At 36.3% G+C, this 27,458-nt stretch overlaps 1 protein-coding gene across 2 annotated transcripts in view; it reads left to right on the top strand.

The window, feature by feature from the left end:
* The window catches only part of LOC113111947 (cGMP-dependent protein kinase 1), a 167,055-nt gene that overhangs the window by 120,623 nt on the left and 18,974 nt on the right, over positions 1-27,458 (top strand). For both annotated transcript variants that reach the window (XM_026277220.1, XM_026277219.1), the window contains exons 6-9: positions 13,311-13,388; positions 14,196-14,290; positions 20,704-20,769; positions 25,726-25,800. In XM_026277220.1, the coding sequence (XP_026133005.1) occupies positions 13,311-13,388; positions 14,196-14,290; positions 20,704-20,769; positions 25,726-25,800 (314 nt within the window). The remainder of the gene's footprint in view (positions 1-13,310; positions 13,389-14,195; positions 14,291-20,703; positions 20,770-25,725; positions 25,801-27,458) is intronic.

The raw sequence follows: 27,458 nt of genomic DNA, 5'->3' as shown, positions 1-27,458 counted from the left end.
ATTCACGAGTGCTTGAAAAACCCCGGGCGAGTTGGAGAGCCCGAACGGCATCACCAAATATTCAAAGTGCCCTCTAGGGGTATTAAAGGCAGTTTTCCATTCATCCCCATTCCTGATGGGGACCAAATGATAAGCGTTATCTAAATCCAATTTTGTGAATACAGATGCTTCCTGCAACTTCTCGAAAGCTGAAGACATGAGTGGTAACGGATAAGTATTCTTAATAGTAATGTTGTTCAGCTCTCGGTAATCAATGCAAGGTCGCAGAGAACCATCCTTCTTACCCACAAAAAAGAACCCCGCCCCTACTGGAGAAGAGGAAGGACGGATGAACCCAGAGGCTAAGGAACCAGAAATATATTTCTCCATGGCCTCCCTCTCAGGAATAGAAAGAGAGTATAACTTGCCTTTAGGTGGAGATTTAAGCCTGACACTAAGTCTATGGCACAGTCGTAGGGACGATGTGGAGGAAGAGAAGCAGCCCGGGACTTACTGAACACTTCCTTCAGGTCCAGATACTCAATGGGCACGTTTGGCAAAGCCATGGTCTCCTTCTGAAAAACAGAAACAGGAACAACAGGACAGGCAGAAACCAGACAAGACTCATGACAACTTTCACTCCACAATATGACAGTGTTAGAACCCCATTCCACTCGTGGATTATGTTTGAACAACCAGGGGTGACCTAAAACAATGGGAGCAACAGGGGAGTCCATGAGGAAAAAGGATATGGTTTCTTGATGGTTGCCAGATGTGATGAGTGTGATGGGTTCAGTATGGTGGGTGACATGAGGCAGTTCCTGGCCGTTGAGTGCGGTGACATGGATGGGAAGACACACAGGAAGGACAGGAATGTTCAGGTGATGTGCAAGTGAAGAATCAATGAAATTACCTTCGGCTCCGGAGTCCAGAAGGGCTTGGCATTCATGATGGTGATTCTTCCACCGCAGTTTCACCGGAAGGAGGGTCGATGATGTGGGTGAGGACTTCTCAGTGGAGATCCCACCCGATAGTAGCCTCAGGTTTACTATCGGGCTGACTCTTTTACTGGGCAAGAGTAGTTGTTATGGTCAGAGCCTCCACAGTATAAATATAGTCCTTGGGACCTCCGCCGTTCCCTCTCCCTCCGGGACAGCCGAGCTCGACCCACCTGCATGGGCTCGTGATCGTCGACAGAACCGACCATGTTCTCTCGACTCAAGCGCCCCCTACTGGGAGAGAATGGAGGTCTGGAAGGACTGTGTTGGCGGCCCAGGCGATTAAACCTGGCCTCCACCCGCAACTCCAGGTCTATGAGTTCGATGAGAGTAGGGGGCAGCTCGAGGAGATAGATCTCCTGCTGAACACGGTCGGATAACCCATGCAGGAATCTATTCCACTGCGCCGCCTCGTTCCACTGGCACGCGGCCGCCAGGGTACGGAACTCGATGGTGACAGATGAATGTCCTTGTCGGAGTTCCGAGAGGCGATGGGCGGCCTCCCTGCTGGTCGCGGCCCGGTCGAAGACTCTCTTCATTTCGTCAGATAGGAGGTGGAACAAGGCACAACACGGATGTTGATTTTCACACACAGCCGTTCCCCATAAGGCAGCCTTGCCAGAGAGAAGTGTGAGCGTGTACGCTACTTTGGATTCTTCCATAGCGAAAGTGCGGGGCTGCAGAGCTGCATCGAGCACTTGTTAAGGAATGTTCTGCAAAAAGTTGGCTCACCAGCGTAGTTCTCCGGCGCCGGAAGTCGCGGCTCTGGCCGGAAGTGGTTCTGGGGAATCCCCGGGGGAACGGTCGGTGCAGGCGGTGCGATGGGCGCAGTGGGAGACGTGAGCTGATGGATCTGCTGGGTGAGCTCGGACACCTGTGCAACCAGCGCTTGGACAGCGCGTCCGCTGTTTGAGATGCTCTCCTGCTGCTGATCCATTCTCTTGACGCTGTGGTGCATGAATTCGATGAGGGTGTTGGTGCTCGCTGCTTCCATGTTGGTGAGATCGTTCTGTGACGGCTGGTGAAAGGACAGTCTGGAAACAATAGCGAGTACAAGTATTTAATGAGAGGATGAGATTATGGTACAAAGACACACAAAGACGATGATACAGCAACACTCCAGAGGGATGGTTTAGGCGGTGAGAAGTCCAGATGGTAGTGGAGAGAAGGTGAGGAATCCGGGTGTTGATGGTGTGAGGCAGCAGGAGAGAGTGGCACAGGAACTGCGGGGAACAGAGCCGAATTACAATTAACGGAGACGCCCACAACTAATCAGTGCAGACGCGGAACACACAGAATTCACCACAAAGTGTAAACAACCCGAGATCACGGTTTACCAACCGTGACAATAAAAGAGTACAAAACAGTAATATGAAAACGACCTTTTACCTATAGGGGCGCAATTGTAGTATACGCTCTGATGGGTCGTATTTCAGGGATTTGGACAAACGACCTATACAAGCGTATTGGTTGGAGGACAGGTTGGTATTTCAGAAACTGCTGATCTACTGGGATTTTACTGTACAAACATCTCTAGGGTTTACAGAGTATGGACCGAAAAAGATGAAGTATCCAGTGAATGGCATTTGGCTTAAACAACATGGAAGCATGGATCCATCCTGCCTTTAATCAATAGCTCAGGCTGCTGCTGGTGGTGTAATGGTGTGGGGGGTATTTTCTTGGCACACTTCGGGACCAAATGCATTATACTGTCATGTCAACGTGGACCAAATCTAAGAAATGTTTCCAGCACCTAGTTGAATCCATGCCATGAAGAATTAAGGAAGTTCTGCAGGCAAAAGCACCCAGTACATGTTTTAAACATGACTAAAATTAAGCCCCTTTCACACTGATATTCCGGATAATAACCGGGTAATGTGCCCCGCTGATTGTTATCAGATCATTAGATTATGGTTCATTCACAATGCCAGTGAATTCCTGGAATCTGTGCGTGCGTTCACACACAAACCGTAAAGGTCCCGTAATGAAACGTGACATCAGGATGTGACGTGTAATGAACGAGTCAAAAACGCTAGGCACGTTAACTTTAAATTGAACTGGTGAATAATCTAAGCTTCAGTGCGGAAAGTGAGGAACTACCTTATCTCTACTTCATTACAGTTTGCAAATATTTTTTCATTGCGAACATTGATCTGCCTTTAAAACAGCAAGTAAAAGAGTCACACGATAATGTGCATCACTACGACACAAGCTTTATGGCATTGCTTCTGGCTTTTGTTCACACAGATCTCATTCCGAGACTGAAACCAGCAATGTTACTAGGTCCCCAACCTGGGATCGATCCCGGAATCAATCCTGGGAAGTGTTTGTATTCACAAAGACAATCCAGCAATTTTCTTGGAACAATGTGCAGCGTGAAAGGGGCTCTAGATAAAGGATGAATGATGTGAACTGAAAATCAATTTGTTATAGAAGTTTTGTAAAAATAACTTTTTTTAAATATATATTTTGGCAACAAAGAATGATTAGATCAATTCCTTCATGAATCTCACTGTCATGTTTTAAAGGCAGAGCTGATGGACATGATCATGGCCTAAAACTGTGGGTAGAGTGACTAATGAGCTGCATTCATGCTGGGTCCCTGCTGGTCACCTGCTGCGGTTACTGCCCTGACTAAACATGATGAAAACAGTGCTGTGTTCTCTGCTTTGATCTCACGCTCTGTTCTCTCTGCATTCTCTCAGTCCCTCATTTCTGCCTCTTTCTCATACCACTCTCTCTCTCTCTCGCTTTGTTTATGCTCTGTCTCAGCTGGTTCTCTGCTCTCTTCGCTGGTCGCTGTAGGCTCAGGACAGAAAGCATCTCTGACCATATGTATGACAAAACAGCTGTGTAAGTTCCCCTATAGGCATGCTTCATGATGTAACATGCTAGCATCCTGTGCTGATTTTAGAAGTCGGTGCTGATTAGAAAAAATATTAAAAATTAATGCAATAAAAAAATATATATATTGTGCCCTGACCAATATGTAACTTCTGTATCAAGCAAATTTCCTGCCACAGGAGCATTTCAAGATTGTATTTTTTTTATTATTATTAATTTTGCAGTCAGCACAGGCCAGCTGCTACGATAGTCATCGTGCGTCACCAGACCACTTTTATCAAGAGCCGTCTGCACAGAATGAGGAGTTGTTCACAAAGCATGCATTGTTGCATTCCAAAAAAGGCTGGACATTTTAGTGCCAAAAACATGACCATTTCCAACTTCTCTCTTGCAATTTGTTTTAAATGGGCCATTTTTTGCTTCTGACCTCACAAACCATGGCAGTTCAGATTGAGTCGGTTTAAAAAAACATTTTTTTAGACTGGAAAGAAAGACTTTTCAGATGAATACAGTTGACTCAGCACATTGGGCTATTATAGTAGATTAAATGCCTAATTTCAGGACAAGCGTTTTAAAACTTTTTGATGCTACGGACCTAGTGTTAATTTAATTCACGTAAAATGTGATGAAGAATATGAATTGATGATCATTGACTCTTCGTTTCTGATTGTAATAAATCCAAACACTTAAACAGCCTCTGTACAAAACAAAGTTGTTTTTTTGTTGTATTTTATATATATATATATATATATATATATATATATATATATATATATATATATATATTTTTTTTTTTTTTACAGTTTTCATAATGTACAGTGACTTAATATCTACTGTATACAGTATAATAATTTAAGGCAACTAGATAGTGTAAATAAACCATATGTCTTATGACAGTATATCGACAATATTTTTGTGCTTATAGAAGAAAATGCAGTGCAGTATTTCTGATGAAACTTCTCAAATTACAACTATCATTATCAGTTATCATGATTACACTACACTTATGAAGTGTCGATTGAGTAAAACTAGACAAAAATTCCCATAGTATTAGTTAATTAAAACTTGATTTGGCAAAAAACAGGATAGGTTGACTAAATCGAAATGGTGAAAACTGAAAAGTACTTATAATTTTTCAAGTCAAGACAACAAAAAAAATGACCCTTGTACTTTTTGTTGATATTATTGTACTCAGATATCTTAAATTGTGCATGCAAATAAGTGTATACTGTTTATAATACAGTAATGCAACAACAGTACTCGTTATTATCTCCACGACAAAACCTTCTGTTTCAAGAGAGTGGACTTGCTGCACTGCCAAATTTTCTGGCACATTAAATATTTTTGCATAATTTGCAAGCCTGGTGGTGAAGCGAGCTTCTGGTATGGTGTATTTTGCAGCTCAGTGTGGAGAGGGTCATTGCAGAGAACCGCTCAGCGTGATGTTCCAGTTTGAAGATCTATGGCTCCTTAATTGATGACTCTCCTGAAACCCATTTGAAGTAGGAAATTACAGCAAATAGCTTTTCATTTTTTCTTTTTTTAAATGAAACCAAATGGTTGCTTGATGATAATGTCCTCCTGGGGAACACAAGGCCGAAGATATGTGCCTTTTTTTTTCTCAAGATGGGAATTGACTTTTCATTGAAAAGTTTTCTCTTTCCATAGCCCTAAAACATTGAAAGATTGTATAGAAAAAAAGGCCTATATCTTTCTCATTTTCTTCTTTCAGGATGAAGATATTCCAAATAAGTTGTTTTTTCAAAGACACTTCAGTATCACTCACAATGTCTGTCTCACCTTGAACACATTCAGAAAGGCAATGTATTGAAAGTTTTTCAAGACTTTAATTTGAACTTTAGTAAAATGCTTAGTACAATCAGACATTGATTTTTCCTGCAGCATCTAATAGCCTTTGACCAAACTGCAATGTCTTTATCTCTAGTGCCTCAGAAATGCCTCCACCAACCTAAAACTAGCAGACAAGAGGCATCCAGAGACACAATTAATGTCTCTGGATCTTTAAAGAATAATGTAAAGCACAATCTTTCAGAGATGACCGATAACATTGTAGGACGTTTAAAAACTGGACACAAAGGCTATGTTCAGACTGCAAGTAAATCAGATTTTTTCTTAAACAGATCTTTTCAAGCAGACTGTCAGCACTATTAATTGCAAGTGATCAAATCTGATTTGCGTGTCCAGACATAAACAAATTTTCTACATGGGTTGCTTTGGTTACAATGTAGGCGTACCCACATTTTTGATAAGGCTTTCAAAACATATGCAGGAAAAATGGAAGTTAAGCATCTTATTCTCCAAATAAGCGCCCTCTTGAGTCACGGGGCAGAACTCGGTCATGTTGTACTCAGAGCAAGCTTTATCTTTGTTTGAATACTGTATCACTACTTTTTACATTTTCGTCAACGGTTTTGACATTATCATTGTGTGTTGTTTTATGAGTGACACTAAGTTAACAATATGTCGTCTTTTCCCTGGACATGTCCTCTTTTTGGAACAAAAAAAAAATGTGTCCAGCCGGGATTTCTACATTTCCCACAATGTCCGGTATATGGCTTTTGATTTCTTTTGGGTTTTTATATTAAAGCCCTGCACAGGTCTGTTTTCTTTATCCCCCTCATTCTGAATTTCTGACCATTACCGCCTGCTTCTCCAAACATTCTAATATTGCATATAATTTTCGTCCATCAAGGAGCTGCTATCAATATGTGGAGTAATTAATTCACTTCGGATGCAGCTTGTTTTGGATTCAGGGTTGCCATTTTTTGCATTAAATTCGACTGATTTTTAACTTTTGCGATGGATTGATTTTCTTCCATGGGTTAAAGGTTTGAAATATTGCATACTATAAATTTAATTTGACTGAAATGTTTGTATTGAAAAATGTGGTAGATGTTAAGTTTAGTGAAGGATGACCACTAATACGAAGCCTTTTAGCTGTGTTTATGATCAGTGTGCATAACGGTGACTGTAAAGTCTTTTAGGTAAGGAAATGAAATATTTTAAAACTTATCGTTTATAAGTCTAACATTTTCAGCCAAAACTGGAAACTTTTTAATGCATTTTGCCTGTTTGTTTACACAACCGTGGTGTTTTGGGGACTGAAAACTATTTAAAAAATATTTGAAAACGCGTTTCAAAGTGCAAGTTTTTTTGTCCGTTTAAACACCCAATAAAGGAATCTTTGAAAACGGTGACATCATGCATGTGCGTAGTGCGTGTCAGGTATGTAGACATGTGCAGTATGTGTTCATTTTAATTGCAAGCGTCAACAAACATACACAACAATGGTGGAGTACATGGTACTGTTGTTGCTGTTGTATGTGATGCAGAGAGGCATCCTAAACAACATATAATCATCACTTCTCTACATACTGTTTACTAACAAGGTGACAGCACCAACTACTGGCCTGGCATACGTAATATAGCGTTTTTGGCCATTTTCACAGATTTGTAGAAAAAAACGCAAATTGTTTTAAAATGTTGGTGTGTATACATGGAACTTTTTAAAAATGCAAGTGGAAAAACATTTCAGTTTTTGACTACATTATTGTCATGTTAATGTAGTCTTATATTACAAATTGTAAAAAGGGGTATAATAAAGGGGTGTGGCGAGTGGGGCGGGGCCGAGAGGCGTGGGAACGAGGAGTGAGGCCAGGTGTAGTGATTGGAGATGAGCTACACCTGAGCCCCACCGCTAGTATCGAGTCCCACGTAGGAGATGGAAGGATATAAAACTGGAGCGACGACCGTGAAGGACTCGATACTAGCGGTGGGGCTCAGGTGTAGCTCATCTCCAATCACTACACCTGGCCTCACTCCTCGTTCCCACGCCTCTCGGCCCCGCCCCACTCGCCACAAGGGGCTTTAAATCAGATATGAAAAAAATCTTATTCCATGTTTTCTTTTTATCGATACTTTCAAAGCCCCATCTCGATATATGCAAAAAGAAAAAAGCTGACAAGCTGAACAAGGACAAAACATTCTCAGTGAAGTTCCCACTGTATAAATGCTATTATCTATGGAGAAAATGAGGTCAAACCAGTGGTCTCAAACTCAGTTCCCAGAGTTTAACTCCAATCCTAAATAAACACACTTGAAGAAGCTCATCAAGGCCTTCAGGATTGCTATAAATTTCCAAGCAGGTGAGTTAGAGCTGATTGCAGGGCTATGTCCTCCAGGAATTGAGTTTGAGGCCACTAATTTAAGCTATAAACATATAAACCTGTGAACACTTTTCTGTCAAACAAACAAACAAATAAATAAAATAGAAATTGCTGAATCTTTTGTGACTAACTTCCCTGTCCATAATCCTGAAAAGAGATCCACCAATCAAATAAGCCGCTATTACCAAGGAAACGAGAACTGTTCCATTGCCCAGTAGTGACCACACACTCCCAGTGATTTAATCAAGATGACTCCCTACTGAAATAGTATTTTCTTGAAATTATATATATATATATATATATATATATATATATATATATATATATATATATATATATATATATATATATATATATATATAAGCTTTTTTTTTTTTTTTTTTTTTCTTGAAATTGTATCACAAATCGCTGTGGAGCTATAAATTTATTATTTTTGGTTGCTTTTACAGAAACATTTTTACAATAGATATTCTAATTCGACCTCTAGATTTGATAGCTTCGATATTTGACCACTATTTATGGTTATACTTTGTTACAATGACACTAATAGTTCTTATTTTTGCCTGGAATGCAAAATCAATCTGGAGTTAATGATATTTTGAATAGAATAACGAGACACAAACTTGTGTATATTCAGTCGCGTTTGCTGCCATTTATTTTTGATCAGTGCTTCGCTACACATCATACAAACTTTTACTCCAAAAGTTTGCGCATTATTTCGTATTTCTTTAAATAGAATAAAACCATAATTTCTTAACGACCTGCAGAAAGATGGTTCATACCGTTCCATCAATCAATATTGCATAATCATAATTGCCACATTATGGTGACCGTAAACTTTTGCGTACGGTCTCATAATACATTTATGCGTCACTTTATTATTTACAATATCGGCATTAGGTCCCAGTAGAGTGAGTTTTGACCAAATACATTGTGTATTAATCTCATACTGTCACTGTGAAATAGATTTGCATATATATATATATATACCTACACACACACACACACACACACATTTCCTCATTTAAACAAAACAATCTGTTATTCTGTATCTATGGCAGTGAGCTATGTCTGGGCTTTCCCCCCGATATGCTTGTGAAGTGCTGCAGTTGGCAGGCATTCCCATACTGCACTGTTCTACTTGTAGCAGCATGGGTCAGAGAATCAGATTTTTCCATCAGATGTGTGAGGCCTCGTAGGAAAAAAAGAATGTAGGGCAAAGAGTGGAAAGAGGGGGGAATTCTGGAGAAGGGTCACAGTTAAGGTTAAATAATAAATCAGTAGGGATTATGCCATGGTAAATGAGGATTTTCTTTTTCATGAAAATACTAATAACATTATATATATACTATTATTAATGCTATTGATTTTATCGCAAAATAACTTGTTACTGAGGTGTTACTGACTTTGCTCATACAGGATAGAACAACGTATCTATTTTATGGTACTTTTTTTTAACCCCACCTTGTTACACGTGTGGTGTTCCTAAGAATGACTTGCATACAAAAAAGAGAATGATGCTATAATATTGTGATACATTGAGATCAGTCATTTTTATAAGCTTGTCTTCCTTCATTTAGCACAGGTTTGGTATTTCTTCTTTTTATCAAAAAAAAAAGAAGAATATTCAAAATAATGCATCTTGTTCTCATAAAAAACGAAGGTGCATAAGCTCAGATCAAAGGATTTACAACCAGTCATTTTCAAAAAGAAATGCAAGACCTGTGTTAATCAAAAGAAAACAAGTTGCCAGAAAGATTGAATGCAAGATTTGGTGATAATGTAGCATAATGAGAGAAGTACAGGCAATTTGTAAAAGGTCAGTCATTTTTGCAGAGGATCACCAAATTAGGTAAAAGATTTTAAGCACAGCACAGGGGTTAAAATGTATGAACATTTAGCAGTCCAGTCGGATAATGTCTACAATAAGATGTTAAAAATCACAGTTGATGTTACTTCCAGTAAATTAATCGCACAAAATAGGCTACGTAAAAAAAAAAAAAAAAAAAAAAAAGAAAAATCAGGTATTCCACACCATTAGCTGTTATATACTGCATATTTTAGTGAATTTAGTAGATCTTTCCAGATGTTTTATGCATACAGAATATTTATATTCTCTGCACAGTATATACTGCAGCGAAATAGTATGATAATATGCTATTCTGCGATCTTCTGCATATTCTAGTAAAACTCCACAGACAGCAATTGTATAGCCAGAATTCATCCACAAAGAAAAGTAGGACATTTTACATTCAATTCTGTAAATAAGCTTTATAGCACTAACAGATAATGATCACAGTTTAAAATAATAACAATACAGATAAAAATTTCTGCTTCAAGGTTGACTCTCTGGAATACCCTGCTGTGTGAACTTCTATTGTATGCACATTACTATAAATGTGTTTTTCATTTGTGCTTAAAAATGCTGGATGAGTCTGAATTATTTTCAGCAAGCCAGGGATGCTGTTGAGAGATGTTTAGGTGGTATTTAATAATATATCCTAACAGTACAAAAGTACCTCAACATTATTACTTCCTCAAGGTGAGCTCAGTTAACTGCACAGTGCTGCAGGAGCAGCCCATTCATTCTACTGCAGTTAACTGAAGAACAATTTGTTTTAAATCAGATCTCTCAGGGGTTTCAGGGACTTTGCTTGATCTTTAAAATTATGAGAAATGTGTTAGGTCTTGATGTCCAGGTCATTAGGCTTGAGATGATGAGCTCTGTTGAAACTTCTACCCGAAGGGATTTTGTTAGGCCTTGACCAACAATAGAAGACAAATATTTCAGTTACAAAGGCTGTTGTTGAAAACTCATATATCATGACAATCCCACTGCATCATGGTTGTGGAAACTTATAATAATTATTATTATTTATTTATTTAGGTCACTCAAATGTGTTAAATCAAATCAAGCATGGTCAAAAAAAAAATAAAAAAAATAAGGAATTGAAGAAGGTAAGACTGCACTTGTTGTATTCTTAATGTTCTTTGTGGTTACTGTGCTGGTAACAAGCTTTAGAATTCAAGGTAACAAATATGTCTTATTTATACTACGCCTGTGATATTTGGTCAAACTTATAATTATTATTATTATTACTGGTGATACTTTACAAAAGGGTCTTATTTGCCAACATTCATGATTAGCTAACATGAACAAAAAATCAGCTATACATTTCTTGCAGCATTTATTATATATTATTACATGGCTCTGTGGAACACTTGATTCTGATTGGTCAGTCGCGACATTCCAAGCTACGTTATCCCTCGATAATAACCGGTAAAAGCTGATAACACAGGCTCATCCGGTTAACTGAAGTTGGCGCCGTACTCTTGCTAGCAACAGTTTTTTCTTGGTGGAAGCTTTGTGTTTGTTTAGCTAATAAAATATTAAAACTCGATTCTAAATGGTGTACGATTATTTAACTATGTCATCCTGGTACAAACGCAGCTGCTGCCATTTTGCTTAGATTATTTTGTACGTTGTAATGGATTATAAGATTTAAAAACAATTCTTTTATTGCCTTAATTATTTATGGTGAAATGTTGTGTAATAAGTGGTTTGACTGCACCGTTTCCCTTAAATGTCTGTCTAGTTTGAACTTGCCGCTTGCTTGCAACTGCTGTGTACACTAAGCTTTGCGTTCAAATATTTCAATTCAAATCAATATTTAGTGTCCAATTATTTACTTATTTGGCAAGCATACCTGTCAACACTCCATTTTTCCTGTGAGTCTCCCGTATTTCACACCCATCTCCAGCCCCCTCCCGTTTTGTTATTTGTATATATTTGTTATTTGAATAGCCCTACCTCGTTATGAATAATCACATCAATACATTATTAGGTTGTCCAGTTGACAGATCTCGTATGAAATATATCCTACTCACACAATAGATACATCATATAATTTTGAACCCATTTGTGACCTCAACCTGGCTACCTGGGGGGAGTCGTGGCCTAGTGGTTAGAGAGTTTGAGATCTGTTGCGCAGTTGATATCTGCGCAGGTAGATGGAGGGATTTTAATCACGCATCACTAAAAATGACTTTAAAAATCTCAGGTGGTGCTACGGCGATAAAAAGTAAATATAGCTGCAAATATAACAACAGCTGATCAGAGGAATTTAATTTCATATCACGAAGCAGCATCGACAATTCCCATGCTGTTTGCAAAGTATGTCGCACTGATTCCAATATCGGACAAGGTGGGTAAAACGACGTAACGTAATGTATTTAACTTGAAGGTGTTTCCATGTATTTCAAGTACATTAAATATTTTGTTACATGTTCCACATACACCACAGTGTTTCTTTATGTAATATAAATTTTTTTATAATAAAGATAAATAATAAATAAACTTGAATAAGTCTCATTATTATCACATTCATTCTTATTAATAAATATGTATTATGTATTTAATTATGTGTATTTAACTTGCCTTTGACCCGCCCCAAACCCAACCCCATCTGTCGAGATTTTTATACAAGATCCTTTTCAAGCTGTTGCCCTTAAAGTACTTGACCAGAGAAAACTGACTGTAAAAGAAAATGGTCTATTCGCATGATGTTATGAATTGCAAGTGGTGCTTGAAAAATTGCCATGGATGTTGTGGATAGTTGCCAGGGCATTGCTATGCGGTTGCTATGGTGTTCTACGAGGTTTCGTCACATTGCTATACAGTTCCTATGGTGTTCTAGGTGATCCTAATTTGTTATTTATTGACCCAAGTCAACAGATCGCATCCCAAGCCTTTATAATATCCTGCTGTCAAAAATCTAAAGTCCAAGTGCTTAAAAAGCCAACACACCTCTCAACAACAACCCACACAATTTGAGGTGTCTTTCATAACTGTAGTTGAAACAAAAGTAGAACAATTGTACACCAGTATTTTAGGGTTTACTTAGACCCTTAAGTTTGAGTAAAATAATAATGAAATTTGCTTTAGGAAACACCTTTTAATGGCGTGTGAATCAGCATTCAAGCACTTGTGTAGGGTTTGTTTCAGGCCTTAAAATAACTGTAGTCTAAACATTTGAGGTTTCAACTGAAGTTTCTCAGAGTTTCATTTGCAGCGGGTGCCGTTGTGGTTTGCCAGTAGCATGGATTACTGCTATAAGGACTGCTGTTCTTGTTTTGGTGTTGCAGTCCTGAAGCGGCCTCTTGCGTTAGTGAAGAACTGTCTTCATGATGGCTTGAGGATGATTGTGATGGAGCAATACTGTGAAAACTGGACCAGAAGGGAAAAAAGACACTTTTGTAATTCTCTTTTTTTTTGTCTATCTTTCTTTATCTGGTTTCTCAGACTCACTACAGTGATGGAGAGTACATTATCAGACAAGGTGCCAGAGGCGACACATTCTTTATCATTAGCAAGGGAAAGGTAAGATCTTTTTCCAGCACAGAGACAGAACACCACTAAGGTTGCATGCATGAACAACTTTTGAAGAAAAGTTTCTTTCCTGACATCATTTACTCATCCTCGTGTTGTACCAAACCTGTATTCAGGTTTAAGACATAAAGTCAAGTCTTAAAAAGGATCTCAGGTGTTTTGAAGAATTTTCATGCAGCACTTTGACATACAGTACTAAAAAAAAAAGGCAAAAAAAAAAATGACAGAAGCCAACATAAAAAGTATCATAAAAGTCCATATGAGCTGTGTGCTATTTTCCAAATCTTTGAAAGTTATACAAAATCTTTGTATGAAGAACTTAAATCTACCTTTAAAGTGGTTGGTCTTTTACTGCCACTAGTGTATAAGGTACTGTTTCACCCACTGAATCTTTTAGATTCGAGAGCTTAAGTGAAGGGTGAGACTTAGTGAATAATGACTACATAAATTTCAGTCCGTTCCTCACATGAAGATATTGACTGACTTCAGAGGATTTAGACTTTAAGTTTCATTGTCTTCCTGAAGCTTGCCAGACATGGTCACTGTGAAATATTGTAAGGAAAAGAACTGTGTGTCAGTTCTTCAAGATTCTTCCTTGATCTGGCCATTAATCTGAATGCATTTTCAGGATCCTTCATCCCTTCAAATACACTCTCTATTGATGCTCTATCATTTGTTATCATTAGTGTGACAAATGTCAACCCACAACAAATCAAGTTAAATAATTGATATTTTAAGAACAAATCAGTGTTTAATTTAGCCTTCCAGCTTTTCATGACCAATAACCTGTGATTGCAGGTAAACGTTACTCGAGAAGATCTACCCAATGGGACCCCTGTCTATCTGCGGGCCTTAGGTAAAGGAGACTGGTTTGGGGAAAAAGCTCTTCAAGGGTAAGACATTTTTGCACACTATTTGGCATGCTGCAATTGCAGCTGGCTGCTGTCCATGTTTACGAAAGCATTCATTGACATCAATTATGCACTCAATGGATCATGTGCTTCAGGGACAGCCTAATGGGCTGCTAACTGCAAAAATCAAATGCACGTCCAAACAAAGCATCTGTTTTGAGTTATGTTCAACTTGCTGTGGGAGTACTTTGTGAAAGGAATTTTGAAAGCATTACCGTGCAATCAAAATTTACCTTATTAGCTCCTAAATACACATTCTGGATATATGAGAATAAATCTGAATCTTTCATCAGAATGCAATGACTTGCTCCACCTCTGAAAGAATTTCTTGTACGGCTGACATTACTGATCTCTTTTATTTGTGAAGTCTTCCTTTACATTTTGTCCTGTTTCACTTGGAAATATTTCACATTATGGAAGTGAGTCGTGAGCTGCATTTTATTTAGCTTTTAACCTGATTTGAAATGGGCTTGTATGAAAATGGCTGTCATATTTGAGACTTTATTTGCAATGGACTGGGAACACACAGCGGTTCATGAGTAAAGCTAATTTGAAAAGAAGATGAGACCAGTTGTGTCAGAACAGTCAGATGCACATCCTCCCCACATCATATTTCTCACAGGGCAGACTGGTTATGAACATTATCCTCCGCTCTAATTCCATATTATTCTTGCACAGTCCCACTGCTGCTGATTCAATTGAGGCCAACTGCAGGCACCTTCACACAGCTGCAATTATGCATTTTTAAGTGAGTTATTCCTGCTAAGCAAAGAGATGCTTTTCAAATTTGATTTGCACATTTATTTCCACATTATGGTTTTAGTTTAGTTTCTGAACATCTGTTGCATGTGATACAGCCAGAACATAGGCAGTGGGGACCCCTAGTGGAGATCAGAGGAAGCGTTAGTCCATTAATGGTGGTGGTTTTAACAAACAACAATCCAGTTAATTGTTAATGTTGGGCAATTACCCTAATAAATAGTAATAAACACAGTAAGGGGTTTCTACACACACACAAACACACACATACATATATATATGTATACATACATTTTTTTTTTTTTTTCATTTAACAAGCACGCATCAATGCACTTGGCTGGTGTGCACAGCTGTGTTATGATATTAAGCTTGTCATCGACCCTGAAAAAGGGGCAAGCTGCTAATGGACCGAAAAAAAGGGGACTGCAGATTTCACACAAAATTAAAGGTCTGTGCTGGGAAAATGTATATTTGTTAGGATTAACTTGAGTGAGAGAGTAGTAGGATGTGTTTTGGCCACAGGACTCATGGGAGGAGAGCTCCTGATGAAATCTTGGATCAAGGAGGACACACTTTCATCCCTTTTGAATCCCAATGTTCCAGTCTTGACCAGAAGTGAGATGCACAAGAGAGTGAAATAAAATATTGTTTCGGAGCTTTCTGATTATATTGAAAGTGAAGAGGTACTAATCTAAGCTTTAAGTTTTAGCTTACAGTCTGATTGGAAGCACCATATTTTAATCAGTGACATTTTACAATATCTAGTTAATCCATTAGATGTCAAAGGCTATCAGTAAACAGTTCTTTTACTGCATTTAGTGATCTTGGATTATGCTGATTTTTTTTTAAATTTTTAATAAAATTATGCACAATAGTATATTTATAAGTCAATAAATTATGGTCAATGCATTACCAATGTTAATGTTAAATTAATTAACGATTTAATTATGTTTTTTATTACATTTATGGATAGTACTTTATTACCAGTTTTATTTGTTACAATATATGTAGTAATTATTAAATTTAGGCAGAATCTATGTTTTTAACATAGTAAATATTTTAGGGCAAGATATTGTCTTTGCAAGTACTGTTGGTACAAATAGAAGCTCTGTATTTATAATTATACATAGTGTGATCTATTGATCAGTTGTTACTTTGTTTCTGTTCACAAAGCCACCTAGTTAGATGGCTCTTGCTTTGATCTAAGCCCATGGAAGACCAAGCTGATGAGTTGTAATATGCTGTGTAGTGTTTTAGTTTTTCGCCTGAAGAGGTGTTACTCCTACAAATGTGTGTTCTTGATCTTCATGTCTTTGATCTCAGCTCTCACAGTCAGCTTTAATTAGTACACAATCTTATTATTATTATTTATTTATTTTTTGGTTGCTGTTTGTTTAGTTTATGTCTTTTTTAAATGGTAGTATGTTTAGCAAATCAATCAGCACTCTATTGAAGTGGATCAAGTCAGACTTTCATCTTAAACAATATTTTTACGCTGTTCTGAGTCGTGTTTGTGTGATATGGGAGCTGCCTGGGATTTGACTAAGTATCAGGCATAACAATAGCTGTGGTCTTGTGGATTAAAGGAGACCCACTGCTTTGATGTTCAACAGCTTGTATGCTAAGTAAACTTTCATGTCCCTCTTAAGCAAAACACCTTGTTGAGCCAAAACAATTTATTTGCCGCCAGTTAAGGATATGTTGATCAGACCTTAGATTATTGTCTTCTGAAGTTTACACACCGGAAGGGAAGTATACAAACACACTCAGATCAAGGATCACAGTATGGGTGACCAGACATAAACATGTCAGGTCACATTACCAAAATTCCATCAAAACCAAATGAAATTAGGCCCCTTTCAAGATCATTAAACATTTTTTTTTCATGGTAATGAAACCAAATTTATTATTTATTCTCAAAGTTGATTCATATTATATTTTTATTACTTTAATTGTAGTAGATTGAAAAATTTAAAAAAAGTTTATTTAAAATGTGAATTAATAGAAAACCATATACAACCTACAATGTATAAATACATTTTTACTTTTTAAATACGATTTTTTAGTGTGCAGTGTTACTAAGAACTGGGAACGAGAGGCAACATAAGCTTTTTTTTATTATGAAATATGACCCTTGCACATTCTTAGCAGGTTTCATGATATTTACCGTATATGATTCCTTGCCTGCTATTTCCTCTTTTTTTTAAGAATAGCATTGACATTTTTTACGTTTTTGTGTGTGTATTTGACTTGTAGTATTGCATGTTTTTGATTGTATTAGTTAATTTTCATGTAGAGTACACAATATAAAGTTGCTTTATTGAAAGTTCTTTTGGTATAAAAGCATCTTAAAAGACAATCATGCAAATATAAATTTCATAGAAAATTGAAAGCTTTGCTATATCAGTGTTATTTTCTTGTCAGCTAAATCACAGCCATACTTTAATGTTAATTACCCCTTAATTATTTGAGGCACCCAAAAATAAAACTGCTTACTGTATATTTTCAAGTACACTTATGTTGTTTCAAACCTGTATTAATTTATTTTTACTGTGATTACAAACTGATATTATTCACATTGCTTTTTGCAGTTAATACAATGCAACATACAATGAACAAGGGCTATCAAACATTTATTTTTTGAGTGTGCTAACCTACAATTACTATGCTAGAGTACATTGTAGACCTCTCATGATTCACAACTGGCACATTAACCTTGGATTCTAGCAGAACCTCTCGTTGTGGCACGTTTGTCCTGTTATTCTCCCAGCTTGATTGACGGCTCTGACCTTTCCTTCATAAACCTCACACTGTACTTGCTGTGATGTGTGCTCACTACATCCAGACTTTGACTGACAGCTGAAACATGTTTGCACTGCCTGGTCTTAACCTCTCTCTGTCTTTCTTTGACTTCATCCTCTCCTAATGCTGTCACAGCATTCAAAGACAGCCCTCTACCTCTGAAGTGTGCCAATGGTAATTGAAAGATGTCTCCCTGTGCCGGACTTTCTCGGTGGCAATTTTTATCCTCATATGTGATAAGTGTAGCTGTGATGTGAATAGCACAGGACTGATGTAATAATCACTTTAGGTGTTATAATTGGACCTTATTCGCAAGAGCTGTGCCACCTCTGATATGTTCCGTCTCAACGGGAGGTATCTTTTTCACAGTTGTACCGGGAAACATCTTATCTAATGAGAGCCAGTTTGAGGCAGTTGAATTCCAGCATATGCAGATAAGTCTCAAGACAGTGGACACTAATGACACCCTAAACATAGACTTGTCCACAGGAAAGTGAAGAATATTCACAACTGTGTGGTGCTAATTGGAGACCCATATGTCAAAGTTGAGGTTGAGGGTGACATGTCACAGTTTCTCTATTGTCCTTGTATTATGAAAAGACCACATTGGAAGCATTGGAGACTGGAAACATTTACTTTTATCGTTTATTTTGCCAATTTTCAAATGCATAAAATGCAAATACATTGCCCCATACCCAGAGTTTTGATCCTAAAACATGAAAATCCATAATAAAAACATTAATTATATTTTGAAATGTGTTTACTTTCATATCATGCCATGACTATGTGGATATGGCAGGCAATTTACTGGCTTTTTAAGGTAATTGCACATAAGTGGTTTGCTGTCTGCAGCTGGTTTTGTTGATGTCCTTGTAATGTGTTGTAAAGTTGCTGAACAAATCAGCAATTTAAAGAACAATCAATGTAATTGTAAAGATGCACCATGATTTTGTTCCTTGTTTGAGAGTTGTTTGCCTGTTTAAATCTCTTTAGCAAAATGCAAGGGAGTTGTGGGTGGTAATCAGGGAATTGTTGTATAGTTACAGGTGTTCTGAGTGGTTTTTGTGTGTTGCATTTCCTATGGAGTTCAACAAACCACTTGATTTGAGGTACAGTTCACATCCCTACATAAACAAGATGAGATGCACCCTAACATTTAATACCTTGAGTTTGGGTCAGTGCAAAAAGCATTTTCAATAATAATAGCTTGCTTTAGTAAAGAGCACTATTAAAGTCTTGAGTTCTATCAATGCTGTCTCATCGAAAAATCATGACTCCACCTGCACTTTTACAAAAACTTCTAGGTGAAATTAACAATAATAGCAGTAGAAAACCAATAACTTTATTTGTTTTCACACAGATTATGGCTGCATAAGATTGATTGTTGATGACTTCATTTCAATAGCATTTACCAAACTAATACATTTAGATGTTTTCATCACAAAACCAGCTTCATATACAGTATATGGATTTTCTGATGTGGTAAACATGCTCAGAAACTCACCCGGTCCAGCATTGCACTCACAATTTGGAGTGTGATGACATGAGTCCTATTAAATATAAGCCATGCCATTCGATAAACATGCACAAAGGCTTGTAAAATCAAGGTAAAATGGCATGGTTGAATCAGCAAATGTGTTTTTATTTCATTGTTTTTGATGTTATCTGGTTAAGGGTGGGGTTTAGCCTAGGTTCTACGTTATTTTCAAATGCAATAGAGCATTAATCTATTAGAGCAACTCATCCAGACATTTAATTTCTGAACTGGGATGGTTTAAGAGTCAAGTGGCACATCCTGTTTGTGTGTGAAGGCAATCAGCATTCCCACCTGGTCATTGTGAATTGGCAGTAGCAGCTGCTTGAAGTTGTCATCCAGAATTGTGGTCCACACACACACACTGTTGAGGTTCAGGCCAGCCGCAAAGATGACCGTCTATGCCTTCATCCTTTCTGTAGACATGGACTTCACTTCCTGTGAATGTTCGTCAGAATGTGGTGAGGAAGACTCCAGAAGGCAACCATTCTGTTGTCTGCTGTGTGTGTTTTGTGATGTGAGAAACCTTAGTGATTAATTTGTGGGTTACGCTGTACCATGCGGTGAAAAATGCTTTACAATAATAATGGCTGATGATTAACACTGTTCCATTTGTCACTGATTAGGAAGAATTATGTTCTATGGATGCTTATTTTTCTGAAATAGTATAATGGATCTTGATTTGATGTTTTCCTCTTATGAAGTACATTAACATACACAATTATTAACAAATGTTTAGTTTGACTTCATAAAAATCAGACTGGAATAGTTTTAATTGGGCTAAAGCTTTTACATGAAATTATAAAAATAAAAAATATTACTTTAGTCTGGCTGAAATCAAAACGTTTAATTATATGCAAGCAAACTTATTTATTAAATTATGATGATATAAGATTTTATATCACAGTAGCTGTTTTTTTAATAACAGCTATTTTTGCTGAAAATTCTACAAAAATGTTTTATATATTTAAATCTCTCTCTCTCTCTCTCTACACACACACACACACACACACACACACACACACACATATATATATATATCCACTTGACTGAAATATTGAAGGGGGCATGTGCTGCTTAAATAAAGTTGTCAGTTTAATTTAAATCTGCACTTTTTTTTTACTCCAGTATTTTTAATCAAAGTATTTAACTGAAAATAAAAAAACACATTTATAAGACACTATTTCCTTATTATTCTCTAATGAAATGATATTGCAATTCAGTAAGTATTCAAAATTAAATACATTAGAGATTTCATAAGGCTGTGTATGATTGACATGTATTCTTTGTGTCTCCTCAGAGAAGACATCAGGACGGCTAATGTCATCGCCGCTGAAGCCGTCACCTGCCTTGTCATTGACAGAGAGTGAGTTTTATGTGTGTGTGTGTGTGTGTGTGTGTGTGTATTAATGCTGTGAAATTTGATTAGTCTTTCATCTTTTCCACTGTGCTCACTAAATTACCGCTGCTAATTTCTAATGACCTCATACGACTTTCAGTTTGGCAAGTTCATGCTAGTTTATGCCAGTTAACTTCAGGGAACCATTTCTTCTCATTTGCCATCCTTAGACAGCAGACTGTTGGGAAACAAGTCCTCATTTGAGTGGCACAGCGTGTGACAAAACAGTTGGAACACAATGCCTCGCTGCGCAGTGGGACTCGTAGACCTCCTCTCGTCTCTCTAGACATCGTACTCTAGAGTCCTTGATTTTACTTAGGTCTGAGGAAACGATATAATAAGCAACCCCTCATGCAAACTGTATTTCACTCTCACTGCTGGAAGTCGCCCATTATCTCATCCCTGTCATCAGACAGGGGTTTATGGTAATGCTCATTAAAAGACTCTTGTTGTTGTTAAATTGTATGCTAGCTGACCTGTGATCAGTAGGGATTTTAACCACTGATTCATGCAGTTGATTTACTGAATAGAGCACAACAGTAAGACTCACTTTTTATTAGCTTTGGATGGGGAAGTATTTGAACCTTTCATTTTATCCATAGGGATTTCAGAAGAAAACAAAGTTAAAGTAAGTTTTGAGCTGAAAGGGGAGATTCTGTCATTTTCTTTCCGGTCACATACTCGGTTTTATTTTTTGAAAATATTTACGTTGGATGAAAGAAATATCTACTGTTAACTGGATACATTTGGCAAACAATTGCTCACTGTCATTTAAGAAGATTCTAATCATTTATTTAAAAATACATAATTAAATTCACATAAATAACATTTTTGATACATGTTTTTAATTTCTTAATTAAAATATTTTTTATAATATCCTTTAGGCATTAAAAAACATAAAATGAATTCTTAATAAAGTAAAAAAAACATTGTTTTATTCTAATTAATTTTATTCTTTTTGAAAAACATTAAAGCGCTTTTTTATATTTTACATGCATTATAATATCATATGTTACAGTATTTCAAAAACACTTGATATTTTGGAGTTAATAATTCATATTTGTAAAATAAATACAATTTGTATAAAAAATATTCTATGCTTTAAAAACGTTTACACTGGCATACTTAATATGTAAGGGCAATATGTTTTATATATGTGACCATTGACCACAAAACCAGTCATAATGGTAGCTTTTTTTTTATTGAGATGTGTACATCATTCATGTATACATTCATCTGAAAGCTGAACAAATAAGCTTTCTATTGATGTATGGTTTGTTGGGATAGGACAATATTTGGCCAATATACAACTATTTGTAAATCTGGATTCTGCAAAATTGCATTTAAAGTTGTCCAAATGAAGTTTTTAAAAATAAAAAAAATAAGTGTTTAAATATTAATGGTAGGGAATTTACAAAATATCTTCATGGGATATAATCTTTATATGCTAATGATTTGTGCTATTAAAGAAAAAATCTATCATTTTGAACCATACAGTGTATTGTTGGCTATTGACAAAAATTATGTTTTAAAACTAGATTTATGATAGGGTTTTCCGATAAATTTTAGACTCTCTCATTTGTCATGGACCCATTAACTTGTTGTGCATTAAAGCAGTATTGTTGTGGATATGTTTGTTCTGCTAGTGAAGCAGAAATTACAGACTTCAAGATCCAAGTCAAAGAACTAAGGATATCTCAGTGAAGTAGTATTTTAATGGCAGAAATATAAGTACACAAGATTGACTTTGAGTTCACACCCCCAGTGAACTGCTATTAATTCTGGGGCTTCATTTGGGACTTTGCTAAGAATACATTATTAAATGGGTCAGCAGTGCATGCAGTGATATAAAGCCATTCACACTTTAAATGTCCATCAATTCATTATTAAGGCTCGGGTTACCTCAGCAGCCAAGACTCAAAAGACTGGATAAATCATGCTAACGTGATGCTATTACAATTTAAACCTTTCAATTAATACTACATTTCAGATCGTTTCTGTAAAAAATGATCGTTCCCCTTTTAGTTTCAATGTTTCTTTTGGAGTTTTAATAAAAATATGAGATAATGTGAGAATTCTCTGGTGGATAAATCACATCCTGAAGCATAGCAGCTGTAGTAATGAAAACTATTACTGGCTCCCTCTCATCTCTTATCTCTGTAGCAACATAAAATATTTCTCTGATTTAATAAGAGGACAGGCTAAAAAATAAACTCTCTTTTTATGTATTGCTGTATGACATATTTTGACTGCTGGCAAGCTATGACATGACTTTAGGTAGGAGTTTCAGATCAACATGAAAATAAAATTGACCCATATTTACTTTCATTGCATGCAAAACCATTGTATATATATATATTTAAAAAAAATCCTCTAGATTGAAGATATCGAATGATACCGTATCTATATGAAATTTGAGGAAAAGTAGGTTATAGGATAAATACTCTTGTTGATTAGGACACTGCAATTTCAAAGCAACCCAATTATTTATATGCTCACGGTGAATTAATAGTTTAATTAATAGAAGTGTCAGACTTAAATCACACTTAAGCTGCAAAATATTTACTTTAGACTTGACTTAAACTGTAAATTCTTGACTTAACTTGGACTCCAAACTGAACCTGGGAGCCACATCTTTGCCATGTAAAAACAGTAACCTTTCAGTAAAGTTATTATTATTATTATTATTATTATTATTATTATTATTATTATTATTATTATTATTATTAGTGTAATGACCATTTTAATAATCTGAAGAAATTTTTTACAAAGACCCTTAAGATACCGGTACCAGACCGTTTCGGTACAGGGCTTTCGGTACAGTTCACGTGTGTACCGAATGACCGAATGCAATATTGTGTGTGCGGAACATAGGTACATTTTCGTATTTATAAATTAACATATTAAGTGGCGGAAGTCTCCACATTCTAGCGTGCTGCTGCTACTGTAGTTGACATAGAGGGAGACCGCCGACAGACCAGGATCTTGTCTTCACGGCAGCAATATCTATACTTCATGTTGAGCATAAATATAAAGCTTACTGATAAAGGACACTGTCAACAGTATTGACGGCAAAATAGACCATGTTTGACAGGTGCAGTATGCCAATGTGTCACCGGCCTAAGGTTTTCAAAAGGCATCACACGAGTGTGAACCATTACAACTATGGAAAAAAACGTTTGTAACTCAAATGTAGCTCCCGTCAGCATTTAAACAGACCTTTGCTCTTAATTCCGATCGGTCCAACACAATAACGAAATCTGAGCAGGTCTAAAAACTGAAACTGTTGATGCTGCAACTTTACACTTTGGAAAAGTTATATATATTTTTTAAATATGAGCAGGCATACAAGCTGGGATTGGTAATTCTGCACTGTAATCATAGTTATTTATTTATATTTTTCATTATATTTCATAATATGATATTGGTTTGAGACTGAGAGTATTTCATTTAGTGGAGAACTTTGCATCAGTATTTTATTTCTTATTCTTTTTTAATTGTATATATATTTTATTAAAAAGTATTTAAAAAACAATTTAAACAAATTGATAAAAAAAAAAATATATATATAGTATTCCCTTACTGTACCGAAAATGAACCGAACCATGACTTTAAAAACGAGGTACATACCGAACCGTGATTTTTTTTATTTTTTTTTTTACATAATTAATTGTCCTGTAACATTTTTTATAAAACAAACATGTCTGTTTTGCAGTGATTAGGCTCAGCATCCTTGGCAAACTGCTGCCTTTATAATTATTTTTTGGGAAATATTAATTTAAAAGACTTTGTTTTTACAGAATATAGACAACAGTTGTTCTGCATAATGAATATTTTCAGCATTTTGTTCCTTTTGTTATAACAATCATATTCAAACTATCTTTGTAACTTTTTGTTATATGCCTTAATATTTATTTGTGTTCTTATTGAAGTGCCTTTCATGTAGACATTTTATTCTTCTACTCTTCCCAGACCAAGATCTTCAGGTTTTGCAAGCCAAATCCTTGCCTTATTCTAGAAGTAGAACAAAATGTTCTATGTGTGATCTCAGACATAATCTGCCTTAAAAACAGAAAGAAAGCCACAGATGTCTTTCCTTCAAATGATGATGAACGGCTGGAAGTTTAATGGGATAAAAAGCATTTGGGATGCACTGTGTTGTGATTGACTCTGTCCTCTGCAGATCATAGATCTACATAACTTGTAGTCAGATTGTTTGTTCCTAAATGATAATTGTCTGTTTATGGCATTATTCAGTACAAATGGTTCCTGAAATGGCACGTTTTGTTTCATTATGGTGTCAGTCTAACATTTTATTATTATTATTATTATTAAAATTACACTTTATTGCAAACTTACAAAGATGCCATTTCTAAGCCTTAGATTGTTTGCAGACTTAGTGCATTAGTACAGTATTGAAAATGACATAAATCAACATTATTTTATTTATTTTTGGTAGAAGCAACATTTCTTCCCCCTAGTTTTATATTGTGTTGTTGTTAATCTGATGATGCAAGTACTCATTTATTACACTACCTTAATCTTGTCTTTTCTCCGACTTGCTTATATTTTTTGGCTTTGCATCTGTTGTGGCTCATGATCAGGGGCAAGTTAACCTGAAATAGTTCATGATAATATGCCAGGGACCAGAACTGTTAATTGAACAATCGTATCAACCCGCAAAAGGCTATATGGAAAATGGAGAAAAAATATTGGATAATTTGTGTAGACCTTTTGATTTTTAATACTTCTCATTAGGCCTCATTCATAAAACAAGGTCAGTATGAATTTTTGATTAAATCATGAAGACAAAACCATTTTGAATCGACCCATTATCCACCCAGAACCTTTACTTCCTTTACATTGGAGGGATTTATAAATAGAACACATGAAAGTAATCCGATTTTCTGTTCGCATTTGCAGGTCCTTCAAACATTTGATTGGAGGTCTGGACGATGTCTCGAACAAAGGCTATGATGATGCTGGCGCCAAAGCAAAGTAAGTCTGATACTCAACACTTTCTGAGCAGGTTATCAGACTATATGGAGCTCTGTACATTAAATGATTCAGTATGATTCGATCAAGTACAGTGCATACAAAAAGTTTTTCACCTTTTATGTTGCAGACTTCTGGTAAAATGTTTTATTATTATTGTTATTTTAATTTTTTACCCTACATTTATTATTAAAAAGAATACACTGAAACATCACACTGACGTAAGTGCCATTCTATTACACTTGAAGGGGTGGTTGATTGTGATTTTGCTTTTTTAGCATTAGGTCATGTGTAATGTTGCTGTTTGAGCATAAACAATATCTTCAAAGTTAGCTGAAAGTTCATTGCAAACAGAGCTATTGTCTTTTAAAATTATGGCAGTTTAATGCCTACAATTACGGCTTGTATGGATTACAACGAGTTATTAACCCGGTCACATTTAGTTTTTTTAAAGCAAAGTTTTAAAATCAATCCGGGACCTAACCGGTAACCAGTGGAGAGAGACAAGCACAGAAGTTATGTGCTGAGACTTTTCAGTGGCAGTCAAAAGCCTGGCTGCTGCGTTTTGAACCATCTGTAGATTATTTACGGTTGTATTAGGCAAACTCAGATATAAAGAGTTGCAATAAACCAACTTTAAGGAAATAAAAGCATTAATAATGGTTTCAAGATCTTTCTTAGATAGCATTATCTTGATTTTGGCAATAGATCTTAGCTGAAAGAAACTACTTTTAACAATAGCTCTAATCTGCTTATCGAAACTCAAATTAGAATAAAAAATGACACTAAGATTTGACACATTTGAGGACAAAGAACCAAAATGATTTACCATGTCAGAGGTCCTATCTGGTGAGGCGAAGATAAAAATTTTAGTTTTGTCACTGTAGGAACTTCATGTCCATCCAACATTTTATGTCACACTGGCAGTCAAATAGGACAGACAAAGAACCGTTATTATTTTTAATAGGAAAGTAGAGCTGATTGTCATCGACATAAAAGTGGTAAGATAAATTGTGTCTGTATAATATGACCAAGTGGAAGCATATATAATGCAAACAAAAGAGGACCCAGGATGGAGCCCTGATGTACACTGTGATATTTTGGGGCATGGGAAGAAAAACAATTCCTAATTTGACAGAAAATGTTCTACCTTTGAGGCCAACTACATGTTCTAGACTGTGTAAAAGAATATTGTGATCTACAGTGTCAAATGCTGCACTCAAATCAAGCAAAACTAAAATACAGCCAGAACCTACATTCAGAGTGAGTAAGATGTCATTTAAAACCTTCAACAAAGCTGATTCAGTAGTATGTAGCTCCCTGAAACCAGACTGAAATTTGTCAAAAATACTACAAGCCCTCAGGTATGAGGATATCTAATGGTAAACAACTTTTTCCAGAACTTTGGAAATAAAAGACAGTTTAGAGATGGGTCTATAGTTGTTCAAGTCATTCTGATTTAAATGAGTTTTTTTTTCTTCTTTTTTTAAGAACGGCTTTACTGAAGCATGTTTGAAATTAGTAGGTACCACCCCATTGACCAATGAACTATTACCTATGGTGGTTACAACTGGACTCAGAGCTGAAAAAACCTCTTTAAAAATATAAGTAGGCAAAACATCAGAAGAGCAAACAGAAGATTTCATACTACAAACAATATC

This window comes from Carassius auratus, chromosome 12 (assembly GCF_003368295.1).
Source record: "Carassius auratus strain Wakin chromosome 12, ASM336829v1, whole genome shotgun sequence".
NCBI lineage: Eukaryota > Metazoa > Chordata > Actinopteri > Cypriniformes > Cyprinidae > Carassius > Carassius auratus.
This window is presented reverse-complemented; position numbering and strand designations above follow the sequence as displayed.